The 13,255-nt window shown below is 37.3% G+C and overlaps 1 protein-coding gene across 6 annotated transcripts in view; it reads right to left on the minus strand.

Moving 5' to 3' along the window:
• Nucleotides 1–13,255, minus strand: part of LOC139974424 (choline transporter-like protein 1) — a 41,556-nt gene that overhangs the window by 23,446 nt on the left and 4,855 nt on the right. For 4 of the 6 annotated variants that reach the window (XM_071981604.1, XM_071981594.1, XM_071981580.1 and 1 more), the window contains 11 exons: nt 11,292–11,381; nt 10,632–10,774; nt 9,142–9,354; nt 8,350–8,516; nt 7,403–7,492; nt 5,694–5,833; nt 4,691–4,877; nt 3,442–3,610; nt 2,992–3,132; nt 1,874–1,989; nt 1,001–1,038 (listed from right to left, as the gene is read on the minus strand). In XM_071981604.1, the coding sequence (XP_071837705.1) occupies nt 1,001–1,038; nt 1,874–1,989; nt 2,992–3,132; nt 3,442–3,610; nt 4,691–4,877; nt 5,694–5,833; nt 7,403–7,492; nt 8,350–8,516; nt 9,142–9,354; nt 10,632–10,774; nt 11,292–11,381 (1,494 nt within the window). Of the gene's footprint in view, nt 1–1,000; nt 1,039–1,873; nt 1,990–2,991; nt 3,133–3,441; nt 3,611–4,690; nt 4,878–5,693; nt 5,834–7,402; nt 7,493–8,349; nt 8,517–9,141; nt 9,355–9,980; nt 10,023–10,538; nt 10,571–10,631; nt 10,775–11,291; nt 11,382–13,255 lie in introns of those variants that run through there. The other 2 variants (XM_071981618.1, XM_071981610.1) reach the window with 2 other exon arrangements.

Below are 13,255 nucleotides of genomic sequence, written 5' to 3' on the forward strand. Positions count from 1 at the left end.
ATTATTTATGAGCAGTACTGGGTAGGGGCACACCTGTGAGAAGTATTGTTTATGAGTAGTACTGGATAGGGGAACACCTGTAAGTATTGTTATTGTTTATGAGTAGAACTGGGTAGGGCAACACCTGTGAGTAGTACTATCATTATGAGCAGTAGTGGGTAGGGGAACACCTGTGAGTATTATTATTATTATGAGCAGTACTGGGTAGGGGAACACCTGTGAGTATTGTTAGTGTTTATGAGCAGTACTGGGTAAGGAAACACATGTGAGAAGTATTGTTTATGAGTAGTACTGGGTAGGGGAAAACCTGTGAGAAGTATTGTTTATGAGTAGTACTGGGTAGGGGAACACCTGTAAGTATTGTTATTGTTTATGAGTAGTACTGGGTAAGGGAACACCTGTGAGAAGTATTGTTTATGAGTAGTACTGGGTAGGGGAACACCTGTAAGTATTGTTATTGTTTATGAGTAGTACTGGGTAGGGGAACACCTGTAAGTATTGTTATTGTTTATGAGCAGTACTGGGTAGGGCAACACCTGTGAGTAGTCACTGTCATTATGAGCAGTAGTGGGTAGGGGAACACCTGTGAGTATTATTATCATTATTATGAGCAGTACTGGGTAGGGGAACACCTGTGAGTATTGTTAGTGTTTATGAGCAGTACTGCATAGGGAACAACTTAGGACAGGATATGTTGGTAATAAAAGTTATGAATCATCCAAACACACTATAGTCTAAACATTATCTGAACTGTTTTTAACAACTTTTCTAACAATTTTCCAGCATTTCTTGCTAATACTAACCACCCCCCCTGCCCCCACCAACACCACCACCACCATGGATCTTCAAGTGGAAAGAAGAAGGAGCAAAGATAGTGCACTACATAGTATAGGTATGAATTAAAAATAATAATACAAATAACTTAAACCAGGGATACGAAAGTCAAAAGTAAGCAATAAATTTGAATGTCCACATCAGTGCCTTTACAAAAGAAACTCACCCTTCGAGCCGCAGGACAAAAGCTTCTTCCTTCAATGGCTGGATTTTGAAATGAATAAAAAGAGAGAGAGAAAAAAAAGAGAGAGAGAAAAAAAGAGAAGATTTCTTTAACATTATTAATTATAAAATTATTAATTTAAAATTGTCGCTTCAACATCACCTCATACTTCATCCATTGCAAACACATTTGTGTATGTTGGGAAACTTTATATCTGGTAGAATTATTACAGATGTTAATTCAAACAGATTTTGACAACAACCAAGAAACAGTTCCCACAGATAATGCTAAATGACTGCTGGTACGCTCAATGTAAATAAAACAAATGTAATTTACTGATGATAATCCAAGGTGAAGAATAAAAAAATTATCTTTTTTTTACAAGACCCGACGGTAACTAATTCATGATTAATTACATGAAGGAAGGAGGACCTGATGTGAACTGATTGTGTAACTCAAAATAACTAAAGGATAAAAATATCACAAATGTATGTCATACCAACTTAAAGGGAGACATTGACAAATCTGAGGGTCAAATGGAGAGTAGAAACCTTGTGCAATCATATGTGTGTCTTTTGTATAAACCTGTTGGTGGTGTTGGTGGAGGGGGTGGGGAGGGGGTGGGGGAAGGGTTCTAATATAAATCTTAACAACTTTATCCACACTTTTACTAATTTATTAAACAGACTCAGTTCCTTGTTTACTACTCAATTGCTACAACTCCAATTTTTCAGGCATTTCAAATTTGTAGTTTTCTTTTAAGTTTTCTTATCCCATTTACTTCATAATTTTTACTTTGATGGTTTTGATCAGAATATACTTTCTTTTCCACAACTTCAGCCTACTTAACTGATAGATTTGATCTAGAAATCTTACCAATCACAATGTAGGCATGCGCATTGATAAATTTGAGGATTTTCTCCAAGCACCACAGACAACAAGAAAGGCATCTTAGGATGAATTGTGCCAAAGATCCCTCTCTGCCCTTCAATCTGTAATAAAAGTTAACATTATCCGTGGCATTATGAACAAAATGGTGGGAGGGAAATGAGTGATATGGGGTAGCAATGTCGTCACTTCCCATATGTGGGAAATCAACAGGATTTCCAATGCTTGGAAAAACTAGGAATATAACCAAATTGCAGGAAGCATCAAGCTTATCTTTAAGAGTAAAATATTCTACACTGTCAGCAGATAAATTTCTTCTCAAGACCTTGTCTCTAACCAAGATATGGTTGTAACCATATTTTAACTGGATAAACCCTCCGTTCTTCCGGGGAGTGGGATCGCATCAATGGGTCTGCGATGTCATCACGGCAGATTTTTCTCTAATAGCTTCATTTTGGGCCTATTATAATCTTTCTGTCCATCAATCCATAGAAAGTTAATATATATTTGGAATGATTTGTTAAATGCTAAAAGTTCTTTGAATTTAGAATTTTCATCAAAAAAGGCAACTTATTTGGGTAGAAATAGATACCAACTTTCCTCTGTGAATCAGTGAGATAGAAACATAAAGCAAAATAAATTTTCAGCTCAATTACCATGATGACATCATTTATTCTACTGTTGCCAGATGCATTTAACAAAATATCAGCAGATTTGAAAAAAAAAAAAAAAAATACACATCTTCACCAAAAAAAAACTTCAATGAAGATGGGGGGTTTAAGCTAAAGGTGCAGAAAATTTCCATCATGTTTCTTTAAATCATTCAACTTCAGAGACCGTAATATTCCTTTGAAGCGCAACAGTCAGAAGTAGAATATGAAAGCACACAATTACTTCACTGTATAAATAAACATAATACATGACATCATTTGAACACATTGATTATAGAAACCATATTTTACCACATTGGTAATAATGTAGTACTCTATGTTTAATATACTCTAGCTGGGATGAGCTGAGCCAAAAGTTTGGCGGACGGAACAATTTCAAGTATCTGACGGAAACAGAACGACAAGAGTAATTTTTACTGGGATATTTGCACTTACTTTGCTTGTATGTAGAGTAAGATAGCCCTGGGCACCTTAACGAGGGTGATAATGAAGGCGCCAAAGACCATCGATCCCAGGTGATACCGCATGAGTACCCCCATAGAATTTATGATTGGGGAATCAAAACTCTTCTTGTTCCTGAGAAACGAAACATATATGAGACAACTTTTATTCTGAAGCTAACGAAACCTTTAAAAATACTTTTAGATTTCATCATACACACACATATCAATGGAGGAGGTGGAGTTCACTGTTGTGAACTTTGAGTATAGGGGTATTGGGCAGATGCCCAATGGAAACAGAATCTTAAATACATGCCACCTCTGCAATGCAAATGTGTCTTTGATACATTTTTAACTTTGCCGTTATATAGAGTATCCTAGAATCATGTGCAAGTTATGACATGGTATAAAAAGTGAATTCAATTACTGACGGACAGGGTCTCACCTTGTAAAATACCAGGAGACCACGCAAGCTGCGATGACAAACTGGTGACAGGCGAGGATGAACTCCATGGTCCAGAAGAAACCAATCAGATGATACCACCAGAAATAGCGGACCATCTTCGGTGGGTCGTAGGTCACGAAACCCGTCTTCTCTACGAGCATGGCCTCGCCTGGTTAGAGATTGAAGATGATAAAGCTGACACATTTCATACAGACTGACAGACTACAAACGTAAATAAAGGAGTAATACTGGATCCTATATGGCAAACCAAACAACTACGTCAAATGGCTTTCCCAGTGCAAAGAGTATAGCAGGCTTTTACGCAGGAAACCCTAATATTTTAAAAAGAGACAAAACTTCACAGCCTTCAAAAACTGGTACACGAAATTTGAATCGCAAATTATCGTCTGAAATACAATTGCAAGGAGGTGGGCACGATTAGGTAAACTGATGGCTTTGCTGAAACTGAAAAATGAAGATCTTAATCTGATGGTTTCAAAAAAGTTCATTCGGTTCATACTTTGCAATAATTTTGCCTACAAACACAACAGCAACCCTGCCAAAACACCAACCACACGCTACAAATCGACCCACCAAACCTCTTGATCTATGGCCCTTGTCTATAAACCAAACATGACCCCTATATCAAATAGCAAACTGATCATAATGGGTGAAGCATCGATGGTAACCAACCAAAGCATTGACTTTGATACAATATCTAACATCAATGTGTGTATCTTCCTTAAGAGACACTTTATTGGTATTAAACAAACAACTTCACAGGACCAAAGTTAAAACTGGAAGTTGCATTGTTTTTATCAACATATGACAGTACAATACTCAAACAGTTTATTATGAGAAGATCAGAACCGTGAGAAAACATTCTTGGCTCTTTTAAGTCCAGCAGAATGATACCAGGAATGATGGAATTAGGGCAAGTGTTTCAAAGGTCCACATGAGAAAGATAATATTGCATGTCATATTGAGGGATGCAGAATTTTTCTGTGGTGGTTATTAATGGTTAACATGACAAGTGGGTAAAGGATATTGAAATGTTGGTAGTAATACAGCTCATTAAGGTAGATTGTGGGACATCCATTTATGTGTGAATATCACATAGCTTTATTAAAGGGGAAACAATTTTACACTGGAATGAAAAAATTCACCTCGAGAGCCTTATTAATTTCTTTTGCTTTTTTCAGGTCTGTTTTTTATACGTGATTTGCACTCATCTTTACGGTTAACCCACCTGTTGCTGCTATGGCGACGAACACAGCAGCGACGTAAACAAAGAACACCAGCAGTGTTATGAACGTCCAGAACGGTAGGAGCAACAGTAACGGCATCGCCGATAAGGACTTGCCCGCTTGATGGAACAGCTCCACCGCAAAGGCGATGCGTTTACGCATGACCAAGATGACCAGGAGAAGAATCACCTAGCAACAGTAAGAGGTTAGAGTATCATTAACCTTTACAACTCATGATATTTATATACATATATATACTAAAATATCCCAATGCATATACACCTAACATACAAAAAGCAGATACTAAGTTATTATTTGGAGATACTGAACACACAGATGTAGGTTACACAAGAAACATATTTGGTATGTAACAAATAATATAAGTCAAGAAAAAGATTAGGAAGACAAGATTCAGGTTCTGATCCAATGATTTCACCAGACAGATCCACTGACAGACAGATCCACTGACAGACAGATCCACTGACAGACAGATCCACTGACAGACACCTCCACTGACAGACACCTCCAATGACAGACACGTCCACTGACAGACACATCCACTGACAGACACATCCACTGACAGACACATCCACTGACAGACACACTGACAGGAACCAGGAGCTAGCTTTGATGGCCATTTAGTCTTTTTAGTAAGCTACACTGCCCAAAAGTGACTTCACAGCCTCTGATAATTTAAATCAAAAACTAAGTTTGCACAGCAAAGTTTATTTGACTAAACTGTTTTCCTTCAATTGTTGTTAAAGCCATGGGTAGCAAGCAAAACAAAGTACACAACTGGATTTTGCCCCCCCCCCTTTCTTTATTTTCACAAGTAAAACTTTTGAAGTTTTAGGAAGAACAACATCGTGTGTATCGCCTGATATATTACAAAAACATGTATAAAGGAATGTGACGTATCAATTTGGCAATTGGAAATCAAACCCCTGAAGTTATGAAAGTCACAATGTTTTTTTTTCTCTTTTCTGCAGAATAATTGCCACTCACCGTAAAGACCGTGGCACAGATGGAAAAAATGAGAAATGTCTTGATATTGTCTGCATCCAATACTAGCTGCTGGTGACTGGGAAGCTCTTCATAGGCTTGCTTCTTGTAGTAATAGGTTACCCATAATGCAATGGTGCCAGCTGCCCAAAGAAATAACAATGTCAGCCTGTTACATCAAACATTTTGCCTTTTACATCATCAAAAAAAAAGAAGACCATTGAGACCTTAAATTGCAGAATCCTGTTCTCTGCAAGATGTGATATTTTGTTGAACCGAGGTTTGACTAGACTGCTGTAAAATGTGTCAATTTGCAACGTATACCAATTCAGAAGATGATAGGAACTTACACACCTGAATTTAATGCGACACAAACAAGGCCATGAGAACTACAGCATTTTGAATTCCATGTACAGATGAAGTCTGGATCATCAAGAGCTTCCATCCTCTGGATGGAATGATCTAACTATTAAAACTATACCCTCCAATTTATGAATTATCTGGCTAGAATATATCCAGAGACTCACACACTGTATTGTGTTTACTCACACATGTTTGTGTTTCATTCACACCGAGGACCCCATTGTATTTTCCATTGTTCAAATCCACGTACCCTAACGTTAACAATACCCCATACAATAGAATTCTTCCGAGGACTTGGTGATTCTTTAGAAATCACAACCGAGGACCTGAAATTCTTTTGTTCAAGTCCTCGGTCAGATAGAAACACAAACACAAGTTCACGCACAATCATACAGGACCTCGCACACCGATTGGGGGGAGGCTGGGCAAATGAACACACCTTGACCTCCACATTAAAAATGATTGATTACATGTCACTGTATTGATAACATGATTACAATTAATTACATGTCACTGTCAAAAAGAAGGATATTTGAAAGAAACCAGAAAGCCAGTGGGCTTATTGTGATTCCTTGCCAATTGAGATTATAATCCCAAGCTTTCGTCATTGTTGATTAAATTGATCAGCAAGGTTCTTTCACTGACTGTGGACCTACCTACTAAATATATTAACTAAACCATGTTTACCAGCTATTTTTAGCAAAAATCAACTCAAGCCCTGCTCCCTAATAAATGTGCAAAATATCACATTGAACATACATTATCATGTTCCCGCTATCTACCAACACCTTCACACAAAGTATGATTCAATTCTGAAAAAAGTTTACATTTGACCCTGTGACCTCATTAATATTCTTGAGATGAGCACCAAAATCAATAAGGCTCTTCTATTCACTATGGCACATATATGTACTAAGTATGACTTCAATCCACCTTGTCGTTGTTCAGTTACCGTGTTTACAAGCTATTTTAGTGAAAATCAACTGAAGCCCCGCCCCCTAATAAATATGCATAATATCAACTTGAACATATGTTACCATGTACCCACTATCTACCAACACATTAATACCAGTTTAGGTTGCGGAGTTATTTGCATTTCTAGATTTTCACGTTTGACCCAGTGACCTCATTATTATTCATGAGATGAGCACCAAAGTCAAAAGGGTTCATCTACTCGCTATCGCGCATTTATGTAGCAAGTATGACTTCAATCCAACTTGCCATTGTTGAGTTATCGTGTTTACAAGCCAAGGGTGTCACATACACACACACACGCAATCACCATCGCATAGATTCCTTGAGCCTTCGGCAAGGAATAAAAAACAATGGCAAGAATTTGATTCACTTACCGATGGAACCGACGATAGAGAGAACGTAGATCAACCACACGATGACTTGTGCAATAATATGCAGCAGTATCATAATGATGAAGGCAACAACTGCAACAAAGAGAGAAACAATGATTCTCATTGGTCCACAAAGGCTGGGTCCACAAAGGTTAACCAATCAGATTGGGCTATCTTGCTTGAATGCATGGGGTATCATTCAAAATGTTGCTTACGTAGTACTGACAACAAACAAGGTACGATGAGAATTCAAAAAAGCATGCAGGGGAAACTTTGTACCAAATCGCATCCCTTTGCAATATATTTAGTCGCAAAAACTGCTCAAGGCTATTTCTTATCGCCTATTGGGAACAGAGCTACAAAATATATGGTAAATTATGTAAGAACGAGATCTATCAGAGTTGTGAGTCACGAGTCATTTGGTCAAACGATATTCAAGAACAGACCTAACGCCATGTAAGAGTCTTTACGAAAAAAATGACTTACATAGTAGGCTAAGATAAACGTTACTATTACCATGTGCCGATGAAAAATATTATTATACCAAAAAAAAAGTCTGTTTGACCAATTCTTGGTGTGTTTCCTTTGCAACATTTCCTTCATAACTTCAAGGTAATCAGATAAGACTAGAAATAGTAGATGATTGTCTGAATATGATCCCTAGTAATTAATATAACTGCTATAACATCTAGTACTTATCTGAATGTGTGGGAATAATCTTGAGAGACAAACATATGGGGAAATGCTTTTTTTCCAGACTTTCAGTAACTGATTAGAAGCAAATTTGGTTTGAAGCTAACTGAATACTGTCAGTTTTATGTGTAAGGCTCAGAATCGATTTGGTCACAGGATAACTCTCCTAAATTGTTGCTAAATCGGGCTCCGGAATATCCAAAGACAAATAAAGCGGGGAAGAAGAAAACTGTGGCGCAAAATTGAAATGTTTTTACCCATAGAAATTAAGCAGAGTCCCAGGATCCACCATCTGGCCACATAGAGGTCCATCAAGGCCTTTGATATAAACTCGGAAGCGTTGAGAAAGTCTACAATGTCGCTGATCTGTGCTTCCGCTAAGGTCTGTACATCGTTTGGAATGCACCTACTGAGGATCGGTTGACTGAGAGATAAGAAGATCAGAAAAAATGCCAGGTTTGAATTGAGTATAACTTGAATTGAGTATATTTGTTATGTTGCAATACCTCTTCCTGGGTTACCTATAGAAATCAGCCACTCAATCTTTGCAGTTGAATATGATTAACATAATCCTCATACATATTCATCATCCTACAGAACCTGACACCGCTCTTAGTGGCTACCTATAGAAGTTAGCTAGATGTCACACTTAACTGTTAATTAAAAGACTTGTATACTCCACAATCCACATACATATCCATTACATTACAGTTTATCTTCATGTTTTACCAGTAAAAACTCAGACAACTGATCCTTGCTGTGGCTGACATAATTCATAGCCACAATCCTTACAGGTTCACTACCTTCACAGTACCTCTTACCCAATTATCAACATATTTGCTCACGAAAATCCACCACCAATGTTCCTTGTTTGTGAAAGGATATCTCTGAAAGAAACATGCATGAAATATTCACACCTAAAATAATAAGGGGGCACTACCTCTATATGGTTACACCTAGAGGGAAAATCAATTAATCATTTCTGGCATCTTCCTCATTAACAATCAATTCGTTTGCGTCGGTTCCACTACTAAAACTTTCCAACCTACCTATCCATGACCACTGCCGGACATGGTCCAGTCAGCCCTCGCTCTTGCTCTGTGTAATCGTCCACGGCAACGTGATAGTTGCAGAGCAGGATGTCCGTTTCCTTAGCGTAACTCTGGATGTCAGTCGAGGTGAGAAGTGTCTTGTTCGGACACTGGGAGACACAGATCTCCAAAGAGTCCGTAGGGTTCTTTATATCCATGAAAAAGACAAAACTGTTAACGGAATAAGAAAGAAAGCAAGAGGGTCACTGTAACTTTCGGTAGGTATTTTGAGTCATAGCAGAACTGTCATTTTTAGGAAAGACATCAAGTCGAGTCGAGAATGATGTTAGCTTGAAATCTTAATCCAACGTTTTTGTAGAACTTAGGAGTCGGTTCCTTTCCCTTGGTGGTTATACTCATCAGTCAAAGCAGTTGAAAAAGACACTAAAGATATGTATCCCTCACTGAAAAATGTTCAAGCTGATGAAGTTGGATGAGGGAGAGGTTCAAATCTACCGAAAGGAATGATACCGGTTAGAAAAATTTACACGACGCTACACCACCGTGCGATAATCGAAAATATACGGAACGTTAAAGCCAAACCCTAACTTTTGAAGACATATTGAGAAAAGAACTATAATACACCTACTGGAGTACTGGAGTGTGCCGGTTCTGTTGTGCATTCTATGTTCACACAAACTAAAACAATGGGGTGAAGAATTATGCTTTGAATTGTGAGACAATTTTCATACGAATAATTTTAAGACAGCAGGGCTGCTCTGCTTTCCCCACACAACACGAGAACCAATTTTTATTTTTTACAAATGTTCATCATACTCTTTGCTATCAACACTCACGGTCTATCACTCATATCCATTCCTGACTGGGTAATGTTCTCAATTTCTATTTTTTTCAAATGTTCTTCAATTCCTTTGCTATTAACACTCACAGTCTATCACTCATATCCATTCCTGACTGGGTGATGTCACTCAATTTCTATTTTTAACAAATGTTCTTCATTCTCTTTGCTATCAACACTCATGGTCTATCACTCATATCCCTTCCTGACTGGGTGATGTCACTCAATTTCTATTTTTAACAAATGTTCTTCAATTCCTTTGCTATTAACACTAACAGTCTGTCACTCATATCCATTCCTGACTGGGTGATGTTACTCAATTTATATATTTTTTTAAATGTTCTTCAATTCCTTTGCTATTAACACTCACAGTCTATCACTCATATCCATTCCTGACTGGGTAATGTTACTCAATTTCTATTTTTTTTAAATGTTCTTCAATTCCTTTGCTATCAACACTCACAGTCTATCACTCATATCCATTCCTGACTGGGTAATGTCACTCAATTTCTATTTTTTTTAAATGTTCTTCAATTCCTTTGCTATTAACACTCACGGTCTATCACTCATATCCATTCCTGACTGGGTGATGTTACTCAATTTCTATTTTCTACAGATGTTTGTCATTTTGTTTGCTATTAACACTCACGGTCTATCACTCATATCCATTCCTGACTGGGTGATGTTCTCAATTTTCTCGTTCTTCTGACTGCACACGTTCCCGTAGCTGTCGTAGCCATAGACCAATCGGAGCACGTTGCCGTAAGCGAGAGAATAACCTGCGATCACAATCTACGGAAACATTGTGAAACAATTCAGAACTGATCTACAGCTACAAAATGAATTATTTTAAAATGTATCATTTCAATTCCAGATTGGACGGAAAGAAGACCTTCCACTGTCAGTCTGCCTGGGTACTAAAGCCGACGCAATTCTATTTCTATATCCCATAATTCCAAGGTATAAATTCTATATCACGTAAATCCTGACGGTCTACATATATAATTCATCACAATTCTATCACATATTAACCTGGTTAAATTCATCAATGTGGGTTTTAATTGTTTTCCTATCATAAACTGTTAAACTAAAACATATATTTCATATCTGACATCATTGTACACATATATTTCATATTTGACATCACTGTACACATATATTTCAAATTCGACAGCACTGTACACATATATTTCATATTCGACAGCACTGTACACATATATTTCATATTCGACATCACTGTACACATATATACATATTTGACTTCACTGTACACATATATCTCATATTCGACAGCACTGTACACACATACCATTCCTATCCAGAATACTATGAACACCAAGCAGCAGATGCAGTCAGTGCAACCTCTCTTCTCTCCCTGCCTCAAAGGGGCATCGATCATCTAGGAGCAAAGAAAGGAAGGTTTAATAGTCAACTGTTAGACCAACCAGTACAAACATTACTGACAAGGATATCATAACATTTACTGAACGGGAATGATTTAAACAGCAGAATTGATTCTCACTCTTTCGACCTATTGTGCTCCAAAGTGATTTATCAACACAGTTGGACCAAATTTGAACTTCCAAATGAGCAAGGAACATACAGCAAATATTACCACAGCATGTAACTAAATCAGTAGTGTAGCTATATAAAGCAATTTTGAGACGTTTTGAGTTGATCTTCTGTCGACTTTTCAACGCCAAAACTTCTCTTTATAATAAAGTGGTTCATTAGCTGAAATAACCAATTTTCAATTTTAGTTGTGATTAATGCTAGTTTGACGAAAAACCTGTCTTTAAAAACAATGAAAATTGTTTATAACTGGACTTATTTTAATCAATACTTTCTCATTTTAACTTTTATTTGGTGAGGAAGAATTCAGGGGTTTTCTTCATACTCTGCACATTGCAATCTTGTTTTCGAGCAATACCAGGTACTGGGTTTGTTAAAACTTTCGACAGCATGAACATAGCTGCTTTAAAATGTGGTGAATAAAGTCGTGGAAAAACCTGTTTCATTGGCAAATGTTTCTTTCCAGCAAAATTACAGCCTCAATTCAATTGTATACTCATTTATTTAAACAAAAGTTGGCTGGTTAATTAATTCCTGGATGTTATTTGATCAAAAGCCACTGTGGTCCTGAAATATAGGGCTTGGATACATACATACATCTTGTAATACTAGCGTGCTAATTGTGTTTTAGACCAAAATAATGATACACTGTAAAAACAATAACTGATAGGAAACGCTGTGCATACACTGGTCATGTTTTCAAGTCCTTTTCATGATCATGTCTCTTCCTGCTCTATAATTTGCCTTTAATTGGGATTTCCTTGTTCAAGCAATTTCAAACTGATACCACAGTATCGGAATGTTCTTCACTCTTGGATTTGTTACATAGAGTGTGCATATATACATTAAAACACTATACGCACACATATATAACATTGACAGGTTCATTACTAAACTACAGTCCACTAGGGTGTGCTTCATTATGAAATTAATCATAGTCAACATAAGCAGGGCTAACTTTTTAATGGTGGTCCGATTGTGCGAGATGACCAAAAAGGTAAAAAAATGAAATCACCCTCCATCTCATTCAAGATACTGAAATAAAACGAATAGACCCGTAGGGTCAATGATCCATATGAAGGGGTGGGAAGGGGGGGGGGGTTTAATGGCCTAAAGCTGGTGTTCCATTTACCAGACCTGTACATCTCTCTTACAGTGTACATATTGGTCATTCCTTGTTAATTTGCTACATGTTTGTTCAGACAACCAAATTTGCAGTTCGGGACTTAAGCAAACTGCAAGACCATCCTTATTGTTTTGCCCTGATGAGACAACACCCTTCCAAGCTGAATGTCGGTTGCAGTTTAACAGACTGAGTCACTGAGAGATACCAAAATTCATGACTTACCTTTTCTCAGGTAAACACACAGAATGACCAACACTGAATGTTTTGATAACAAACAGGGACCAATGCCGAATATTTAAGTGTCAATTTACTATAAGACTATATAATTAAAACACCTACAATTGTGCAATCAAACTGCAGTTTGCTTAACACTTTAATTTATGCATGTACACTTTTAGCATATTTAAAGAAGCTAATGCACATCTAACATAAAGGGATATAATGGTGCTATTATTTACAGTTAACATCTCTCCAATTGTGAAACAAGAGTCAAGTTATTGTAACTCAAGTTCCAGTCAAGTGTCTGAGACTCTCATCGAGTGTCTGGTGCACTTCCTTGCAATTATAGACCCCCA

The sequence above is a fragment of the Apostichopus japonicus genome, chromosome 2, assembly GCF_037975245.1.
Source record: "Apostichopus japonicus isolate 1M-3 chromosome 2, ASM3797524v1, whole genome shotgun sequence".
NCBI lineage: Eukaryota > Metazoa > Echinodermata > Holothuroidea > Aspidochirotida > Stichopodidae > Apostichopus > Apostichopus japonicus.